Genomic DNA, 21,746 nt, shown 5'->3' with positions numbered 1-21,746 from the left:
CAAGTCCCCTGGATGAAGGGAGCGGCCCTGCGTGTGGACTGAAACGGCCAGCCCACTGAGCCATGCCAAACGTGGCCCCTGAGGACCACATTGGAACAGACTCGACTCCGTGCACCATGCCCGCAGGGGCTCTGAGAGACGGACACCCCCTCCCTTTCGCTCCCCCCAAATGCTGAAACGTGCCTCTTAAAGCGACCCTCACGTGTTGGGAGAGGAGAAGCCGAGAGGCCTTCACGCCCCTCGGGCAGCGACTGCCTGGCACCGAATCAGTGAGGCGTCTCCTGTCTGCTGGCCCACAGAAGCTTTTGTTATGAGCTGTGAGTCTTTCCGTCCATCAGTGGTGCTAGAACTGAAAGCCAACTAAAACAAAGAAAATAATGAGATTGTTTAAAAATAAAACAACAAAGGGCCAAGACCTATCCTTGAATGTAAACCAACCAAAAAAATAGGCATGCACCAACGTTTTTAAAAATTATATGAGCATCTACAGTAACGTCTTAGTGAACAGGAGGAAAGAGAGTAGACAGACGTGAGCCCCTCCATCGGCTGCAGTACACGGGAGACAGAGTCCCCGGAGCGGCTGCTGTAAGCAAGTCAATCCAGACGCCGCGGCGGGCTCCCCTTGCGCTGAACAAAAGCCACACCAAAACAGGGGTGGGCAGCTGGCACTCCTCTGGGAGTCCCGCAAACCCGGCAGATCTCCCTTCTTCTTGCTCATCGCTACCCTTAATACCGCTTCTGCTCCTCACCTGGAGATACCGCCGCAGCTGCAGGGCTTAATGCCACGCGCTGTCCTCCTGAAATGAAACCTTCCCTTTTTCCCTTATTTTACTCCTTGTGACATCATTTCAAATTGATATAATTGTTCGGTTCATTACAGAAAAAAACCCAATAACCTAAAGGAGATTTCCTATAGAAAACAGAAACCTTGTGCCAGAAAATATTTTTTAAAAAAAGAAGGCGGCTCATTATGGAAAACAGGGCATCCTTTTCGCAAAGCTCGATGTCGGCATTAATCATACAGACCTGGGGGGGGAGAAAAGATGTCTCAGGAGTTACCGAGAGAAGCTCCAAAGAATCTGCTCATACAGAACCTCCTCTAGGCCCCCCTGGTAAACTCCTACTGATGCTGCAAGACCCAAATCATTTCCCCCGTGCGGCCTTCGTGAACTCCTCTTCCCGCTCCCAACCGCCTGCTGCCGTTCCTGTGTGCCCCAGTCCTCTCACTGACTTCTCCCACACGCCTTCATCAGAGGCCTGCGTGCCAAGCCCAGCCCCCTGCCCTCGGCAGTGTGGGAGGGGCTCCCTGTCAGAGTCATACCTTCCCCTAAGTGTCCCCTGAAGCTGTGATTCACTGGAACGCCTGGTCTCCCCCGACAGGCTAACGATCTCTGGGGACAGGCGTCTTCCGCACAGCACGGCCTGGAAACGCGATCCGTGTCTGTGGGCGCGACAGAAACACGGGACGACTCCAAAACAAGGCAGAAAACAAAAGCAGCGCCGGTGCTTTCCAGCCGGGCCACGTGCTGCCAAACCCAGGGGCTCGTCTGCTGTGAGCCGGCCGCCGGCTGCGCTGGGCCTCGCTACGCCTGCGGGAGCCCCTGGAGCAGACGCAGCTCCGAGCATTCCTTGGACGGCAGGATAGTCCAAGCCCAGGGTGACGCAAGGGAAGACACTGACAGGGGCCGAGGCTGAAACACGGGCTCCAGCCGGAGAAAACACGCAGGGCCCGGCAGCCCCAGCCCCCCGCGCCTGCTCAAAGGGGCCCTGGCTGACCTGCGGGCACCTCTGCCCGCTTCCCTCGTCGGCGCTCTGTCTCCAGGGGTGCAGTTCAGCGACCACCAGCACTACAAACTGGGGGCCCTAAATTGCTGTCTGGAGTCATTTACAAAAAGCAAGTGAATCCCAAAACAAACAAGTAAGTCACTGAGCTCCGAGACTGTCATCAGCACAACATGCCTCAGGTGAGAGGCTGAGTTACACGGTTCCTTTAAAACCCCAGGTCCTTTTCTGTACGAAACCACGTTTAAAAATTAAGATGTGTCAAGTGCTTTTATTTCATTGAATTGCTACGTCCTCCTTTCTCCACTAAAAATTTTTTTTAAACTATATAAAACAATCTATATCCTGCTACAGAAATTGAGTGATACAAGAGAATCAGGACCTAAAGAACAAAGCCACTCATTAAAAAAAAAAAAAAAAAAAAAAGCATGCTGTCAGAAATCAGTTGTAAATTACTAAGCCGCTAATAACCTCAGCCCGGACTGTCCATGAATCACTTTATTGCTGTAATCAATCCTGCCGGACAGCCACCGAACACCCTAGAGACACGTGCCGCCCTGGCCCGGTGCTGCCTACGGCGGGTCCCGGAGAGTGTTAGCAGGCTGGCTGGGACGCAGAGGGCAACACCCGACGACGTTATCAGTCACTTATCATTTGATCTTGCTTTGTATTGAATGATACCGGTGTCTACAGACTGCCCTGACACACGCGTATCAGGTGACCGGGAACTGCCCTCGCTCTGACACAGGGCCTCTCCCACGCGTTCTGGCCTCGATGGCAGTTTTGAGCCTTACAGGGAGCCGGCTGCCGCTGGCCTTGGGCGGTGGCGGTCACACATCAGGGGAAGGAAGAGGAAGAGCGGAAACAGACGCGGGCCGACGGGGACTCCAGAGTCCAAGAGTCATCCCCCAAGGGCAGGCGCATCCAGGCTACGAGGCCTGGCGCCTGCGGGTGAGAACACAGGGAAACCGCAGGTGCGTGACGTGCAAGCCAGCATGTGTTTGCAGTGAGACTCTAACCACCTCGCCGCCCGGGTGCACAGGTAGGTGCACAGCCTGCACGAAGCACAGGGCTCTGAGGCCAAGGAAACCCCCCAAAATACTTCACGTGACAATCTTTTCAAGTTATTTTCCTACAGTCAATTTAAAACTTCAGCAGCTGAAGGAGTCTAAGAAAGAAAAGCCTGCCAGTGACAATCTTCGCCACTCTCCTGTAGGCGTGAAAGAAGTTCAAATTTTAATCAACTGTCACCAAGGCTGAAAGAAAACCAGCGATGTCCCTCACGATTTAGTCACAGTTTGAGTCCACGACGACTGATGTGTAGATTCTGAAATCAAAAACGGTCCCAAAGCGGGAGCTTTACTCCCAAATGCCTGGCAGACTCTTGGTGGCAAAAACCTTCCCGGCGCCGAGTTGTGGCTACCTCGGACTTGGCTACAAGCATCAGTGTCTGATGGCGGGGTGCCAGCCGGCCCTCGGGCAGTCCTGGGGCCTGCACCGTGCTGCTGGAAAGCCCATCTTTCCTACGTCCTACAAACCCAACTGGATCCTCGCTATGGGCAAGGCCGTGGGCACCTTCCCCCCAAGGACGTTCACAGAGAAACTGGGCCTGCGTCAGGGCATCTGAAAGTTACCTTACACCCTGAATTCAAAGCCTCATTTAACGAGCACCCAGATTCTGAAAAGCCACGTTATAGGAAGCAAATTGTGGGGGATGCACCTTCTACTTGTAAGAACCCTGGCCTTGTAAATACCTTAAGAACCTAAGAACCATGACCTTTCAGATGTTTGGGCCAAAAGCAGGTGGAAAAAATGTTGGCTTTGTGGTGATTACCGACAGAATAACGTAAGGCCCTGGAACCGAGTTCATTAACACCCCGCTTTTCTACACAACCCACAACCCTGGTCTCAGACCCAAGGAACTCCACCCCGAGAAGGACCGGCCACAAGGGACAGACAAACCAAGCATTATCGCAATTATTACTACTGCTGATATGGCCCTAGAGGGGAAAGTTCCACCCAACTTTCAAACCTTTAGGATTCCAAATCCACTGTTCATCCATCGGAACAACAGGGAACACCCAAATGGCAGCGCTTTCACCTGGGAGGGACAGGAACCCCAGCGGGCCGCCTGCCTTCTGCATGTCTGTGCTCCCTCCACGAGGCACACTTGTCTGGAACCCCGGGGACTACTGACTATTTTCTGCCCGGCCCACGCGAGCAAAGATGCACACTCGCCATTACAGGAGAAAATGGGCTGCGTGAGTGAACTTCCCCGAACGCAAAGGATGGAAGCAGCAACTTCAGACAAACTAATGGTTTTAACAAAGTAACTCACAGAATTTTAAAATATTTCCAGGGCACGGAGGAAGGGTTGGGACAAGGGCTGGAGTCCAACGCGGTGCCCAAGGCAAGTTTTCCAAGGGAAGTCACAACACAGGATGTGCACACCGGTCCCAGGGACGTAAAGTACGGGACAGGGACAGAGTCAGCGATACCATGGTCACTACGCACGGTGCCCGGCGGCGGTCACTTCATAGGCTACGTGGCTGTCTAACCCCGGCGCGCACACCTGAAACTAACATAATACTGAACGTCAGCTGTAACCGAAGGAAAATCGACGTTGGCGTGAGATGGAAGGGCCGCACCACTGACGCTGATCATGGGGTAAAGCCATCGGTCAACCAGCTCCACCTGGAGACAGACGCGTCCCCACGGCACCGGGCTGCCTAGTGCAGGTGGATGCCGCTGACGTGGGCATGACCACGTAAGGATTCACGTGCCTCACTTCAGATTGTCCAAAAAATAAATAAGTCAAAACAAAACGACACTGATTTCAAATAAAAATTAGTTAATAAATAAAAACAGCAGGTAAACAAATGCCAGTCTGGCAACAGGTATGTTATACTGTATCCTCACTAAGAAAAAAAGAACATTTTAACACAACTGTACATTCAGCTTCCTGGTTTCAAATACTCTCCTATTGGGAGAATCATTGGAGGAAGCCTATCAGAACATGACTATCTGTCTTAGGCTGTTTGTCTTCCATTTGCCTTAGAAATACTAATGCCAGCCCAGCAACTTCTTTGCCTCAGCTGGTTTTAATATATGCCCAGTCAGCCAGGTGACAGGCACCAGCCAGGAGGAAGGGAGACTCCCCAGGGCAGGTGCGTTGGCAGGTGGAAGTCCTAACCAAAGGCTCGCACAGGGCAGTGTTTACCACCCTAACCTCCAGCAGCTGCGGACTGCGGTGAGTAGCCTAATGATCTGTCTGTGGTGAAACACATGGGGACCCCACCTCGAGGCCACCCTCGCCCCACCCCAGCCTCTTCCTGCAGAGCGATGCCCAGGCCTGTGGAGAAATGGGGTCTGCATTTTGCAGGTTCTGGAGGTTTCCGACCCCCAAACACAACAGGGGGCTGCCTGATTCTTGAACCAGCATATCATCACACCTGCTAGGAACCTTCCCTGAAAGGCCCTGGCAGTGAGGCGTGAGAGGAGAGTGGACCGAGGTCTCAGGACAGGCTGCGGGCTGAGATTTCCCCGCCTGCGCTCCAGAACACAGGAGCAGAGACAGGACCCGCCCCACACACGCTGCCCTGCTAACACACCCTTTGGTGGGGAGGCCGCGGAGAGAGGTGCCTACGTCGCTGACCACTGCGGGACTGTCCGTACCAGGGACGCCACAGGTGGGAGCCCGCAAACAGCGGAGGCCACAGCGCAGCCCCGACTGTACCACCTCAAGGCGGCGCCTACAAGTACAGACTCTAGACTCGGAGGTGGAGCAGGACGTTAACCAAGGGGAAGGCTGCTTCTCCTCGCCTGGCCGCGCCGCCTGTGCGGGAGCCTCCGGCCCAAGGCCTGGCTCCCTGGAGCGGCCCACAGCGAGCTCAGCCAGCAGCTGCCTGCTTTGGGGCCTGTGAGGCAGAGTGGGAGAAAGGCAGCACCTGGCAAGGTGATCTCTCCCCAGACAGCTTCACCAGGCCTTGGGTCACACATACTGAAAGGCGCCACCCCACGCGGCCGGCTGAGAGCGGGGGTAGTCGAGAAGGAACAGAGGGCCTTGGCTGGTGTGGCTCAGTGGACTGAATGCCTGCCTGCGAACCAAAAGGTCTCAAGATGATTCCGTCAGGGTGCCTGCCTGGGCTGGGGACCAGGTCCCCATTTGGGGGTGTGCAAGAGGCAACCAATGTTTCTCTCCCTCTCTCCCTCCATTCCCCTCTCTCTAAAAATAAAATCTTAAAAAAAAAAAAAATAGAAGCAAACCTCTTTCCTCCGTTCTTCCAACTTGTCTTAAAAAAACAAACAACAACAAAACCAAACCAAACCCGTGCAGACCTGCTATGATCCCCTGCCGGCTGGGAACTTGAGAGGGCAGGTCCCCCAGCAGCTCGCAAGTCCCAGAGCGCTCTGCTGGGCAGGCCCACTGCGCGGCCGGGCGGGCTCCCACCCCTGTCCTCCCACCCCGGCCACGCTGCCCACCTCTGCGCGGGGACCCATCAACGCTCTCCGCGCTGGATGAGTGCGTGTCGGCCGGGGCGCGACGCAGGCTGAAGTAGCCGCGGGGCCGCGAGGCGACGCTCCGCGCCGAGGGCCCCCCGGCAGGCGCGCCGTCCCTGCGCGCGAAGATGCCGCTGAAGAAGCGCAGCAGCCTGTGCTCCGAGGCCGCGCCGGGGCCAGCAGCCGCGGCCCGCGCGCGCTCCAGCCGCTGCAGGTCGCTGTTGTCCAGCGTGCGGTTCTTGCTCTTACTGCGCTCCCAGCGCTCCATGTCCGAGAGCGCATCGTTCTTGCTGAGCACCTCGCCCACGTCCAGGGTGTTACGTTTCTCCGAGGCGGGCTGAGCAGCAGTCGCGGGCTCCGGGACTACGCCGGGGTCGTCCACGGCCTCACCGCCCGGCGCCCAAGCCAAGCTCCCGGAGCTGCTGTGGCACCTCCCTCGGCCCAGGGCCCGGTCCCGCGGCGCCTCGGGCCCGCTCCAGTGCCTGAAGCTGAGGCTTCGCCGCAGGGGGGCGGCCCCGGCCCCCTCCGCGTCGGGGCTGCAGGGCGCAGGCGAGCTGGGCTCCTGCTTCACGGCCGGGGGACTCCGGGCCACGTCCTTCGGCCCCGGGGCGCGTGCGCACGGCCGCAGCCGCCCGAGCTCCAGCTGCCCGGTGCTGCGGGTGCGGTAGGTGCGGAAGTCCCAGGCGCGCGGCCGGCGGCCCTCTGGGTCTTCAGTGCCCGCGGCCGCCTCCTCCGCCTCCTCCTCTTCCACCAGCCGCTCGGGCGCGTCCGGGGAGCGTGCGGGCCGGAGCCTCCGAGCGGGGCGCGGGGCGCGGCCGCCGGGGCCTGGAGCGGCCAGCTGCTCCTTCCTGACCATGGTCACGGAGATGCGGTAGACAGTCTTCCTGGGGGGCGTCCCGCGCGGCATCGCGTCCGCGGGCGGAGACACGGGCTCGCTGCTGCCGTCCAGCAGATACATATCGCCGGGGGCCGCGGCCGCCGCGCCGCCCGCCGGGGCTCCGCTGCATCCAGTAAGCCGCGGGCTGAGCCGCACGGTCGGGCGGTCGCCGGGCGAGGCGGAGCGAGCGGGCGCGCCGGGAGAGGGCCCACGCCCCCTACTCGCCGCGAGGGCCTCGCTCCAGCTGGGTGACGGTGCCCCTGGCGACTCCCGGCCCGTGCGCCGCGCGACCCGAGTGCGGTGGTCCGGGCCCGAGGCGCCGAGCCATGGGCCGGCGGCGGGGCGGGTGGACCGAGCGGCGGGAGGGCGGACGGTCAGGCGCAGGGACGGTCTCGCCGGCAGGTGCGGCCGAGGCGCGCAGGGCCCGGGGCGGGCGGCGGCGCCCGCGGCTTCATTGTCTGCGGCGCGGGCCGCTCGTACCTTCGGGCCTTTTTCTGCACAGTTCGGCGGCTCCGGAGTCTGCGCCACTCCCAGGGCCGGGACTCACCGGCAGCTACGCCGGCCTCGGCGGAGGGGCGGGAGGGCGCGGTTTAAAATGGAAACGTGCGCCGGGGCGGGGCGGGGCGGGGCGGGCGGGGACGACGTGCAGCCACCACGGCCGTGCGCTCAGCACGGCAGCCCAGTCCCAGAGCGAGCGCGGGGCAGCGGGAGCGCGCTCAGCGGGCCGGCCGAAGCACCGGGACGGATCCCGGCGGCGCGGACCGGAGCCTCCGGGGGCTGGCCTGGTGCCCCACCTAGACCGGGACACCAGAACTCTGGACTTGGCTGCAAAAACAAGAACACCGGAGCAAAATATGGGTCTTCCCTCGTCTGCTGCAGGTTTATGAAGCATCGTCCCTAAACACGGTGCTTGAAAAGGTGGTGACTCAAACCAGCGACTTGCTTAAAAAAAGGAACGTTAGGAACCTGTCACCCCTTAACTTCACACAGGGACACGCCCACTCCCAGGAAGGAGAGAACAAAGAGGGAGGATGCTGAGGGCGACTGGGGGATGGTGGGACTCTTCACACCTCTGCCCTGCGGGTGAAGGACCTGCAGGTTCACTCCCAGTATTTCCCAGTGCGTGGGGAAGGGCTCCAGACAGGTAGGCACCTGCAACCTGGACAACAGGCAGGAGAATACAGGGATTAAGGGCAGGAAGAAAGCAGCCTGCCTGTCCCCGCGAGGCCTGGCCACTTCTTGGCCACCTTAGTCTTTACACCTGGAAAATGGGCATGAAGACAAAGGAGCCGGAACTCTGAGCACTCCCGTGAGGACTGAATCAGCCGCGGCGCTGTGGGCCAGGCACTCGGTGTAAGCACTGAATTGACCATTAATGCGAGCGTGTGCTTCTCTTCCGCCCAGCCCCCATTTCCCACCTCTTGGCTGTGATCGAGGCTCCGGACCGTACCGGATGCGGCACAAGGCTCACACGTGACTGACCAGCACATCGGTTCTTCATGATGTCCTGCACACAGATATTTCAATTTGCTTAAGTTTCGGAAGGAAAATGTCATACAATTTCCACCATCAGCCCGTTGGCTCCCACAGCCTCCTCTAGGCCTGCAGCTGCGAGATCATGCAGAGGTGTTTCTAGGGACAGTGCTCTGGGGTCCAGGATGTTGGCGGGTCCTGCTTGCCCCCCCCCCATCTTTTAATGAGTCGTTATGGGGCGCCTGTCACAGTGACAACACTGAAAGCATACAGAGATGAACCCTGAGGTCTCATGGGGGTCATGACCTAGGAGATCTGGAGTTCACCTCAGAGTGAAATGCAATATTCAGCTTTAATGGGATAAATCAGAAAGACTGAGTTGATTCAAATTATGTATTGAAATGGGCAGGAAAAATGCTCTTCATGAAACCATAACAATGATGGCTGTGTGGCACTACACGTGTGCCCAAACCCATAGACTGTACACCACCAGAGTGAGCCCTGGTGCCACCTGTGGTGATGGCCATGTATCAACATGGGTTCGTCAACTGTAACAAACCTACAGTTCCGGTGGAGGATGTTGATGACTCGGGGCAGGGGCATCCGAGAAGTCTGTGTACCTTTTGTTCAATACTGCTGTGAGCCCAAGAAAGCTCTTAAAAACCAGGTCTGTTCAAGAAGAAAACACTCAAAAGCACATCTGAACATCCTCGGTGGCTCTGCAGGGACAACATGGTTGCCGCCAACAGGGTCTTCAGCTCTGTCTACCAGCTCCTGGTACCCAAGGGTTCAGGAGCAGTGCCTCCAACCGTCCTCTGTGCAAAGTGGGGACCCCAGGACAGATGGGTCCTACCTTTTGAGTTCCAATAGAAAGCCATCTTTGATAAAAGCCAAGGTCCACCAAGCTGCAGAATGGGAGCCAGGCAGGAACTGTCTTCTCACAATGAGGCTTCTAGTGCCCATCAGATTAGGGGGGTGTGGAGGCCCAGAGAGGGTGGGAGCCTTCCCCCATGCTGCACAGCTACTTGCTGCGAGCTGGACCAGGGTCCCACCATCTGTACTCACTCCCATGCTACAAGATCATTTCTTGCGTCTTACTGAGCGTCAGCATTCTGCTTTGCTGGCAATGAAGAGAGGAATGTGTGACTCTGATTGAACTTGGCATTGACATATAAATGATATCTCAACATCTCAGGTAAGCCTTCATTTATTTATTCACCTTCCTGTTTGCTCATTTATTCCTCCAGTGTATACTGGGCCCATACTGCAACACTAGGCAGCGAGAAGGCAGGGTCTCTGTCCCCAAAGAATTCACCAACTCATGAAAAATGATGCGTTTTGTCAAGGCCAAGTGATGGCACATAGAAAAGGCAGCGAGGGACACCTGCCTGGCTGGTCATGTGGTGCCAGCACCCTAACAGATGAGCGCCACTCAGACGGGCCAAAGTCTGAAGCTTTCCCGCCACAGCTGTGCAGACAGACTCACAGGCCAGCCCGGGGTGCAGAGGCAGAAAGTGAGGCTCAGCAACGCTGAGAGGTGGCAAGGCAGGGAGCTCAGCCGGGGGCAGGCTGGGGCCAGGGCTGGGCCCAGGGCTGGGCCCGTTCCCACTACCTGAGACCACGGTGACTTTCAACTATGGCAATCAATTTCATGAGCTGGCCCATAAGTAAGAGATACAAATACGTCTTGTCATCTGAGGAGAAGGTAAAATAGTAGTACAGCATTCCTTTAAAGCCCGAATATTGAACTGCCAAGGTCTTCCAATCAGTGCAAGGCTGTCGAGAATCCGGGCCAGGTTTTGCACTTAGCCACAGGAGGGTGCAGCCTGCAGAGAAGATTCCATTCCATCCACCTTAGATGACACTGGATCTTAGAAGACACTGACGGGGGAGCCCCTTTCAGCCACAGCCCCGTTCGTGTGGTCACTGTCTTTTAGTGCCTTCCGCCAGCAGGCAGCACCGATTTTCCGCACCCTTCCTGATGATGTCACGGGAGACCCGACGGACCAGGCTGCAAATCCTGGAGAATCGCCTCTCCCTCCTGCCCTGGATACATGGGCTCTTCCGATGCAAAGAATCACAGGCTCCCAGAAAACCTGTCCCTGCAAATCCCCTTCCACAGCCAGCCCTGCCTTTACATGAAAATAACCCTGCTGTGTGTGCTCCGGTGGCACTGTGCTTTAGTTTTCCTGTTGCCTTTGAAACTGGCCCCTCGGGACCATCTTCCTTGAATTTTTCCATGCCACGGGGTCCATCACCATTTTGGCTTAAAAAAAAAAAAAAAGCCTGTAGTGGATCTCCCTGCCACAGGCAAACCGGGGAGCAGACAGGCACTTCCTCTGGCTGCCTGCCGGGGCTCCAGTGTCTGAGGGGAAAGGCTGCAGAGGGGCCACGGCCCAGGACAGGGACGGACAGAGACGTCCCAGCCTTCCCCCCAGCACCGCCCTGGCAGCTGGCTTCACTCTCCCGGCTCCAAGTTTATGAGACCCCTTGGCTGCCCTACCATGACTTCCCTGTCCGGTGCCATTTCTAGCTGCCTATGAATTAAACGCCGTCCACAAGAACATTATTTCGCAAGTGCCACTAGAGCTGATGAACCTTATTTAAAGGAAACCACTGGTCGTCAGCAGAGTCATTGCAACTCAAGCTGAGTTTCCAAATAACACAATGTGACAGTTACTAATCGCGGTGACGGCAGCTCAGCAGAGCCTGTCTGCAGGCAGCAGAAAGCAGTCAACTGGTGGCTCTGCCCGGTCCCCTGCACGCCCACCCCAGGAGCCAACAGAGAAGCCCTCCTCTGGGCCACAGGGCACTTTATAAAGGCTGTTTTTTGGCAGCAGGATGACTGCCAAGACACACGTAAGAGGCAAAAAGACATGAACATTTTGTGAGCAATCTCACATGTTACTTTTCGGCAGGAAACGCAAGTCGGACCATTTCAGGAGGGGGGTTTCCCGAGCTCAGCCCCTGCAGGCCGGCACCTCTCCTGCAAATGACCCGCCTGGGCTGACCTCATTAGGGGCCCGTTTTTCTCACCTCATAAACTGAAAATTACAGTGGAACGCAGACCCGACCCTCGTCTCTGAGTCCCACGAGGACATGAGCGGGCAGGCACGTTTTGACCCAGCAGGAAGACAGACCGTGGGAGGTCCTCTGAGCACCCAGGTCCTGCCTGCTTCTCCTCAGGGACAACTGTGCCACCTATGACGGCGAGGACACCGACGGCAGAGGGCGGGGCCCACGCTGCGCGCCCTCTTCCACTCCAGCAGGACGCCCCCCACCCCCCGCCCTCAGTGGGCAACACTAGCACGCGCTGCACACGGCTCAGCGACACCTGTCAAAACGCAATTTGGTGGGACCTCGACGAGAAGGAAGGAAAGGCTTCCTCGGGCCCCTTCCCGTCCAAAGGCGCCCGGGGGTCTGAGAGTCGGCAGGGGCGCGGGGTGAGTCTGCGGGAAGGGTGGGCAGCGGAGGAGTCAGAGGCCCACCCCCAGCGGCCCCTGCGTCCAGCTCCGTATCCTGCCAACGAAGGCTACCTGGCGCTGCCTCTGCAGGGATTCCTAGAGGACAGGCGCGCAGCATGGGCTGCTGGCAGCCAGCGAGCACCCGGTGCGGGCGCCCACACCTGGCTCGGGGGCGCCTGCCAGGCGAACTGGGAACGGCGCCCCGACAGAGCAGACGGCGTCTCGGCCAGAGGCCCGCCCGCCTGCACAGCCTCCATGGCCCGGCAGGTAAGCCGCGGTGGGAAGTGTGTGCCCACTGCTTGGGGACAGGGGCACTGCGGGTGGGGCGGGGCGGTAGTGGTCCAGGGCTGACAGTGTCGCCCAGGGCCAGCACCCGGGAAAGAGGGTTCCATGAAAAGAGAGGAAGGTAAGAGGTAGGATGTTATCATTTCTCACCAAAATACCCAAGAAACTCTTCAAAAGGGGGTGGTACCTGGCCTTCCTCCAGAGCAGGGCGCCTCAACCTCGGCCCTGCGGGTGCTCTATGCTGATCGCCCCTTGGATGGGGGGCTGCCCTGGGTGTCGGGACCACCCACCCCTCCCCACAGTCTCAACAACCAAACATGCGCTGTCACTGCAAAACACCTTCTGGGGGCAAAACGCCCCCGAGGAGGAGCGCTGCTCCCAAGGGACAGGCAAGACCCCCGGGGGAAGGGCGAGCGGCGCCTCTGCCCCAACAACTTTCCTCTTTTCTGCTGTGTCCGGTCAGCCATCCCCTGGAGCCCTGGCTCCGAATGTCTTAACAAGAAGTTCCCAGAGGTCTCCCAGAGGGAAGCAGTAATCCTTCCCCAAACAGGGAGAACAGCTGTAGGTTACGGAAGAGGCCACTGTGGGTCCTCGTTACGTGACAGACGTGTCACTGATTACATTTAGTTTACAAGAGCACCGTAGGCCCTGGCCGGGGGACTCAGGCGGCCGGAGCGTCACCCTGACACGCCGGGGATGCAGGTCCGATCTCTGGTCAGGGCACACACAGAATCCACCGATGAGGGCATAAGGGGGCCAACAAATTAATGTTTCTCCACCGCCCCCCAAAAATCAATCAATACATTTAAAAAATAAAAATGTATCATAAGTGTGATTAAAATGCTGGCAAGAAAATGTTCTGCCAACATTAATTATTTAAAATCTAAAGCAGCATATTATTTTTAATTAGAAAATATCCTAAGCAAGGCGCACGGAGGTTTTCACCACGAGCCCTTGACCATGAGCACCAGGGAGCACGCGTGACCTCAGCGACGCTCACAGGGTCACCCTCCAGGGACCTGTGCACAGGGCTGGACAGGCCCACGGACCCAGGGCTGGAGCTACACTGTTCCCTCTGCACCAGGTCTTTGGGGACATCACCCCATCCCCTGCTAACAGGAACGAACGGACGTGTAAGTTACAGCTAGCGAGGTCTGGAGGGGACCTTCACCCCGACCCATCCTTCGGGTACAGAAGCTGGGTCCGTGGGCAGCCACCTGCCCGAGGCCCCAGTGGGGAGCCGGGGGGATGCCAGCCCAGCGTTCTTTCCTGTAAACACTTGGCACGGTGAGCCAGTAGGAAGCATGAGAACCCAGACTGACACTTGGCGTCCACGTGAGCAGGCTGGTTGGAAGGCTCCATGTTTAAGATACGCCAGTAACTGTCGGCGATGAGGAGAATCTGAAGATGACATTAAAAGCAAATCTATTCACCGCCACTTTATGGAAACAAATAATACAAACCCCCTTCTGCGCCCCCCCCCCTTCTTCCATGCAGCCCCCAGTTCTCTGCAGAGGCTCAGCTGAGGAATCAGAGGGATTTAATCAAGAGCAACACACACTCCGCACCTGTCCCCGGGACAGCTGCAAGGGAGCTCTGGGATTTGTGCGGAGAACAACCGAGGCATTCCTGCCAATGGCCTAACCTTCCTGGTCCCCGAGGGCACACGGGGCCGGCGACCGGCTGACATCTTCCTCGGCGGCACCCGCTGGAAGGGCCTCCTCTGACAGCAACACCTGCACGATCGTCCCCCTGCCCGACACCCCCGTGAAAACACGGCGGAGCACCCCTCAGAGACTGCCCCCCAAACGTGTGACATCTGCTGTTCACCACGCTTGTCTGCAGAGCCACCGACCCCAAAGAGCTGTCAAATCGGGATTTCTAGGAAAACAACGACCGCGGCCCCCGAGAGCGCCCTGGGAGTTCCGGGCGGTGCCAGCACAAAGGCCCCACCGGGAAGCGGCGATTTTATCGGCGTCACCACTCCTGCGCTGCGTCGGGGACGGGGCTGCAGAGACATCTGGGAATCTTTGATCTGTGCCCAGGGGACTTGAAGGCTTGATATATTTTTCTCTACATGTCGAAAACAACATGACTAAGATGCCCGTTCAAAGCCCAAATCCCCCCACCCCCGCCCGTCAGGTGGAGACACGGGACCTCGTCTTGCTTCTAGAAGGTCCTGTCACCAGCTCAGAGCTCTCCAGGCTCGGAGGACAAGCAGGCGGGGTGGCTGGTGGCAGCCACCACCTACGGTCCTTGGCAGCTACAATCTGCACTAGAGCTCCGGGGAGAGAAGGGAAGTGGGTCATGGGACCAGCTCTGACAATAAAACAGAATAAAACACCCGTATCTCCCCATCAGCGTGCGAGGAGCGGGGAGTTGTTCCTGCAGCAGGAAGACACTGGGGTGGGGGGATGGGAACGCAGAGGTTGGACCATCTATCTAAGGCGTCACTAGCTGGCTGGCAATGAGTGAGTCCCCAGCGCCATGATCCGTGGGCCACCCCTGCGCCCTGGTCTCAGTCATGGCTCCCCAACAGTCACTCCACCCGGAGGAGGCAACCAGGTGCGCACGGCACCCACGGGAGCCAGGCCCCTGCCTCCTCCGCTCCGGTGGTCTTTCCTGTCACTGTCACCGTGTCCCTAGGGCTTCCTCCCCTGCCTTGTCCAGTACTGACGCCCACCCTGCAACCTGGGCTCCAGCCACCCGCTCTGCCCACAAACTGCCATGCTGGCCCCCATCTTTCCAGAACTCCCTTCCGAGTCCTTCAGGTCCTTTCCTCCCCGGCCAAGGCCAAGGCCAAGGCACCGTGGTGTCTGTTCCAGCCACAACTGCTGGCCCCTGTGCCTGTGAGACTGCCTGCGCCACCCCCCCAACTCCAGCGCATTGGACACTGCTCACAATGTGTCCACGGACCAGTGGCATCAGCTGGGGACAGGGCCCCAGCCTGACCCCCACAGCTGCAGCAGATCCTTGTGCGGGCTCAAGTGTGGGGGCCCCCCGCCCACGTCACCGAGGTCCACCACAGGGGCTGGGAGCAGGCACCCTGCAGGCCCACTGCAGCCGTGGCCTCACGGTCCCCTTCGGGCACCCAGCTTGCTGCCTTCCCTGCAGACACGGCCCAGGGGCGGTCAGGGCGGCTTCCTCCGAGCCCCATTTCTCCTGCTCAGAGTGGCAAGTGGACCGGTACCCTCTGTCCCGGTCACCTCCTCTCCTCGGGCCTGCACATGGAAACACTCACTCACCTCCCACTTGCTAAAAGCAGAAGCAGAAGCCCCTCCCCCACCTGCATGCCCTCACCCTCTGCCAGTCGCCGGCTAACAGCCCCTGCACTGCCCGCCCTCCCAGAACAGAGGGGCGCAATTTGGCTCAGACCCCCGAGACTCTGGTCGCTCTCTCACGGGCCCCTGCACCCCCCGACACACACACACAGCTGCAGAGTGGCAGGGCCTGGGCTGCAGGGCCAGGACGGTGCAAAACCTGCGACTTCGGGAAATCGACCCACGTCTGTGTGCAGCCTGACTTCTGCAGTGGGGGGATGCCGCCATCACACGAGACGCGCAGGGGCTTCTGGGCCAGGCGGGATGGGGGTGATACGTGGTGTCTGCAGCCCCGACAACGTAAATAACGCTCAGCAACCTGGAAACATGATAACGCGCAGGAAGCCTTGCCCGGTGCTCAGAACCACTCACTGCTCCTGTGTCCTTGGTGCTTCCTTCCACCCGTCAGGCCCCTCCCTGGTCCTGAACACACCCAAGGGTGCCGCCACCGAGTCCTGCTGGCGACGGATGACAGCACCACGCAATCCTACTCACGGCAGGAGCCTGGGCTCAGGGGTCCCCCCCTCCCACACACACACACCTGGGCCCACCCCTTATCAGCATCGATCACCTCGTGTTTCCAACCTGACCCTGGAAGGTACACAGCCACCGCCCCCAGAACACCAGGGGCTGGACGCAGGACCCAGCTGTACGTCTAAATCCCAGCCTTTCGGAGGCTCTACCTGAGGGTCAGCTTTCCCAGTCCGAGCAGCCAGCTCAGAACCCAACCTCGGGGCTGCCGCAGGGCCCCAGCCGGCCTCAGAGAACGGCGGAGCTCAGCTGCCTTGCCTGACCGCCCTGCCCCCCGACACCCTGCTTACACGGCTACGCCACACAGCCCCCCACCCCCGCCCGTGTATCTGTGAAGTCTCCAGCGGTTAGGAAAAGACAGAGAAGAAGGTGACTCATCTCCTCCCTGGCCACAAGTCAGCTGATCTTGGGTGGCCACCCCCTGAGAAAGCATGCCGCTCCCTTAGTGGGAGACGTGCTCGGTGTGACTGCCCGGGGAGAGCCTGCTCCATTTCAGGAACGGGGGGCCGAGGGGTGGGGTCTGGAGCCTCGAGAAAGCCCTCCAGGGGTTCCCCCTTCCCTGCCCGCCCCTCTGGCCTGTACCTGGGCCGCGCCCACTGTGAGGTGCTGAGCCCCCAGCCATCCCAGGACGGGGTGGCCGGCTGGCTCACCGAGACCTAGTGCGCACGGGCCACCTGCAGAGCACCGGGCAGGTGCAGAGACGCGCAGTGACGCACGCCGTCGGTCCGGGCGCTCAGACGCCCGCGGAGTCACGGAGCTGGAAACGACCGCAGCTGGGTACAGGGGGGAGGACGGCACCTGCCCCGGCGCTCGCGCGAAGACCTGGGTGCCTGGCATTGCGGCTCCTTCCCTTTCAAACAGCGTGTTCGGGGAGGCTGCTGGAGCTGGAGCGGACCCTGCGCAGGCCACAGGGTGTGTGATGCCGCCACCCGAGTCTGCACCGCCCCGCTGCCCCGCCCGGGCCCCCAGAGGGCTTGCAGAGAAGCAACAGCTGTCACCGGAGAGTCCTGAGCGTGAAAAGGATGCCAGCAGGCGACACAGTGTTCACGCCAAGGGCTGTTTCTCAGGAAGACGGCTCCAGGGAACGGAGAGGTCAAGCCCAAGGAGAGCGGGGCCTTGCGGGGCTTCCCCGAGATCGCTTCCACAGCTGCACATCGCGCTGGGCCGTCCCAGCCTCCGCAGGCTGTCACCAAGCGCCAGGGCAGCTGCTCACACCACCACTCCTTCGTGGCGGCCACCAGGCCCCGCCCCCACCAGCATGGCCACAGGCTGGTCTCACCGGTGACACGGAGCCGATGGCCGTGCCACGGCCGTTCTGCGTGAGCTGTGGGTGCAGCCCGCCTCAGTTCCCCGACTCGCTGCCAGGCCGCACCCCACCGGGTACTTTACGTGGGCTGGGGAGGCCCAGGGCCAAACGCCCCCGCTGCGTGGGGCCCCCACACACTAGAGGAGCTGGCCTCAGGCTTAAAAGGCACCACACGGGCAGGGGCAGGCCCGCCCCAGGAGGCCGCTCCGGACCCCCCGTCCCGACCTGGCACAGGGCAGGCTCGCCACCGCGCTCCACAGCGGCCCCTTCTGTTTATCCGTTTTCTTCCCCGAATGCCCATGACCCATCCGTGAGGCAGGTACCATTATAATCCGTAGTTCAGAGCCAGGAAAGCAGGTCACGGGAGGGTGAATGGGCGCCGACCTCACGGGAGAGGGTGGAGCAGGACAGACGTCCAGCATTCTTGGTGCCCCACGCCCCTGCTAACCTCACTGGACTCTAAGGGAAGTGGGGGCTTCAATGAGGGGTGCCCCGCAAGGTAAGCAAAGGGAGGCCAGTGTGGAAGTGGGGTGGCAATGAAAGGGCTTTGCAGAAGGAAGCCAGAGCTCGCTGCTTTGCTCATCTCTGACCCAGTGCCAGGAGGGGGCGGGGAGGGAAGGAGGAAGTGGAGGAGTGAGGATCTGGGGAGCAGGCAGGCAGAAATGGTGGTCAAACACACAGGCACTCCCGACCGGAACTCCCAGGAACGGGCTGCTGCAAGTTCAAGGCCTCTTGGAGGAAAAGAGGCGCTCATTTCATTTGAATCTCCAGGGACAGCATACCAGTCCTGAGGTTAAGATGATCCCCAAACCCACCCTCAAGGCTCCCCTTTCCTTCTAGGGTTCATGGAAAGGCTGAGCAAAACCCTGGGCTCCCGCCCTGCCCCTCCCCTCCCCTCCACCCACTCACTGCATGGGCTGCAAGCTGGCTTCTGCTTCCACAGACTCAGGGCAGCCCTCCCCCAAAACCGGGTGGCCCCACATGGCCACAGCCACTGCCCATTCTCTGCAGACCTGCCACCTCCTGGGAGCCCCAGGGGGCCCTCGCCTGCCTCTCCCTAGCCCACCAAGTGTGCCCCCAGTGCCCCCTTAGCCCTCCTCCACCCCAGACCTTGACCTTGACCCTGGAAGGCAGCAGGAAAGTCAGCTGTTATAACCCTCCTTCCCTAAAGCAGAAACACTCACTTATAAAGCCACAGATTCTCACAGTCAGACACACTCCGGCACAAGCAGACCAGCGCCACGCCTGGGTGTCAGGGAAACAGCACATCCAGACTTCCCCAGGTCCGGCAGCTCGGGCTTCCACGGGTGGCATCAGCAGCGTTACTTCTGAAGCAAAATCTCACTCTTGGCAACATTTTGCTAATAGAAAAGGAGGTGTTCACAACCAAGCAAAAGCACTTTGCAAAAGGGGTAAAGGAAAGTGTAAACGAAGGAAAAATTTCCACTAACATTTAACTGGCTACCAAGGTTAGCATGACCTTGACCACCGAGACAAACTCTGTCAAGTTCACCATGATGCTGGAGGCCCCGCTGGGGCCGCTATGACAAAGGACCTCGGACTGAAGGGTTTCAACAACCGAAATGGATCTTTTCACCGCGGCGGGGGTAGGAGTCTGCGATCAGGGCGTGGGCAGAGCAGCCGCTTCTGAGGCCTCTCTGCTTGGCATGTGGATGTCCTCTCCTCTGTGGTCCTCACGTGGTCGTCCCCCCATGCCCGTCTGCGTCCCAATCTCCTCTTCCTGTAAGGGCTCCAGTCCTACAGTTTAGGGTTCATCCTAGTGACCTAATGTTAACCCAATGGCCTCTTTAAAGCCCATCTCCAAGTACAGTCACATTCTGAGGCACGGGGGCTGGGGGTGGGGGGTTAGAACGCCCACGTCAGAATTCTGGGAGGATACAACTGAGCTCACGACAGCTGCCATCAGACTGGCCAATAACAACAACAATTCTAAATGAAGGGGAGCAGCCAGTGTGTGACAGGCACATCTGGATTCACAAAAGGCCTTGTTCTCACTGGAAACACAAGGCAGCCGCCACGTCACAGCCACCCGGCCTGGCGAGGCACAGCTGAGTCCCGGTGTCCCCAGCACCCCTGACGGAGGGACAGCTACTAGCAGGCGACAGAGGAGGCCTGAGAGAAGAGCTCTCCTGTCTGAGGCCTCCTCAGGCTCAAGGTCACCCCAGGAGGAAGCCAGGAGAAGCAGCCCTGCCTCCCTTGAACGTCACAGCAGAGCCCGCGTGGCGGTCAGCGGCCTCAGCCCACGGCCCCAGCTCCGGGCCGCACGAGCGGCGGCCTCTGGGAGCTGCTCCGGTAAGGACGGCATCCGCAGCTTCACGGAGGCCAGGATGTGCGGCGTGAGATTCTGCTCTTCCTTGCACGTTGCCTTTATTTCCAGGGGCCCGTAAAACACACGCATCACGACTGCCCTGTGTGCTTCCAGCCCACGTGTCCGTTTCCACAGCGGCAACAAGGCTCCCAGACAAGTGACAGGCACCCTCTCCCTGGGGCCCCGGCCCTGGGGTGGAGGACAGCTCAGCCCCCAAGGGAAACACCAAAGTCGCACGGGGCGCCTCACCCCGTCTGCATTGCCCGTCCCCCCCATCAACCTCCAGACCCACACCCAGCAGAGGCTCCCCACCAGCACCCGGGACAGAGCCTCCCTGCGGAAACGGGGGAGAGGCTGCCCGGAAATCTCCGGCGAAGAAACCAACGATGAATAAGCCACACTCTCTGAATGTGTTAAAATATGCAGCATACGGGTGTGGTGCTGCATGCAGGTGACGTCCCCGCAGCGGAAGGCGTCCGGCTCCCAGGTGACTCAGAGGGACCCTGCGCTCTGCGTTGGGCCCGACGCACATACAGCCTGGCCTCGGAGGCATGGAGTGGCTCAGCCGACCAGAGAGGCACACGCAGCCCTGGTCAGCTACCTCTGCCACCTTCACGCTGGACGCTGGACGCTGGGGGGGGGGGGGGGGGGGGCACAGCAGCGGGGAAACCAAGGGCCGTAAAGGGGAAAGGGGCGGGGAGGGGGGGCCCGGTGCGACCCAGGGTGGGAGCCAGGCTGCGCAGGGGTGACGCTGCCACTCTGAAAGTCTTGGGGCAGCATTAGTACGGAAATGGCCTAGAAACACATTCATGACACTTCGTGTTCCCGTTTTTCACCTCCTATGGTTTCCGCCTACTCGGGTCATTAACACGCACCTGAAAGGTCATGGGCAGCGACAGCAAATCTCGATCGCCTGACGAAGAACGTGCTTTAAGGGACAAGAAGGGAGGTGGTGGCCCTCGGCCTTCCAGCCTCCGTACACCTCCCTCATCCCATGTTCTCAATGCCAGCACACACACATTTTCAAAGCGTACGTCTCCTTCAAATCGATGCTGACCTGGTGCGGAGTAACAAATGCTTCTGTTGCCACCCAGCTCAAGGGGAGAAAACAAACAAACTGGGGAATCCTCTGGGTCATAGTAATTAATGCTGTTTATTCACGGAAGAGCTTTGTTTGAAATCACATGATTCAATCCGACAGTCATTTTATTTCCAAGTCTGCTGGGCTTCCTCTGTGAATGCAAATCAGTGGCAAAGGCAGCGCACTGCTTACGCCTCATGTGTGTTCAAATGTGGCCCAAATCCACTCAGGAGAAGCAGAGCTTCAGGTAAGACGCACTGGATATTTTCATCCCAAACTGCTCAAGGCCCTTTGCCTCCATGGAAGTACAGCAGCGACCCACGACAGACACGTATCAGATGAAGCTGCCATCACTCTGTCACATGGGCACAGAAGAGGAGGTGTCTGAAGAGTGCCGGGTGTTAGGGTCAGAGCATGTCAATTTCAGGCCTGGCCAGGGCACTCCTGACCACCCATATCTAGTTCATGTCACTTTAAATGAGTCGCTGTCCTGGGATCACGTAACCCCCACTAAGCGCACACAGGGACCCCTGCGGATGACCTTCAGCTGGGCAAACCGCCCTGCACTCTGGTGTCCACGTGGGGACCGCGCCTCCTCCGTCAGGCAGCTCTGTACGTGACCGACACTATGGGGCCCCTCTTCAATCCATCATGTGTTAAAATATTCAATCGGAAAATCTGCTCCCTTCATGCCGTAAGTGTAGTTCCGCAGTTAAGCAACCTCAGCTGTGCAGGAAATGCCTCCGCAATGAACACATAGCTGGGCAGGGACGAATCTGTTCGCATCCCTGTCCCATC

At 59.2% G+C, this 21,746-nt stretch overlaps 1 protein-coding gene across 5 annotated transcripts in view; it reads right to left on the bottom strand.

The window, feature by feature from the left end:
- The window catches only part of AGAP1 (ArfGAP with GTPase domain, ankyrin repeat and PH domain 1), a 389,946-nt gene that overhangs the window by 276,746 nt on the left and 91,454 nt on the right, over positions 1–21,746 (bottom strand). Inside the window, exon 1 of one of the 5 annotated variants that reach the window (XM_090285104.1) lies at positions 6,265–7,337. The exons of 2 other annotated variants lie outside the window; for them this stretch is intronic. In XM_090285104.1, coding sequence (XP_090141230.1) covers positions 6,265–7,240 — 976 coding nt within the window. In that variant the 5' untranslated portion in view covers positions 7,241–7,337. Of the gene's footprint in view, positions 1–6,264; positions 7,338–21,746 lie in introns of those variants that run through there. 2 more of the 5 variants (XM_090285112.1, XM_090285109.1) reach the window with 2 other exon arrangements.

Source organism: Furipterus horrens, unplaced genomic scaffold (assembly GCF_987537825.1).
Source record: "Furipterus horrens unplaced genomic scaffold, mFurHor1.1.pri manual_scaffold_1, whole genome shotgun sequence".
Lineage (NCBI taxonomy): Eukaryota > Metazoa > Chordata > Mammalia > Chiroptera > Furipteridae > Furipterus > Furipterus horrens.
Note: the sequence above shows the minus strand (reverse complement) of the source record. Positions and strands in the feature narration are given on the sequence as shown.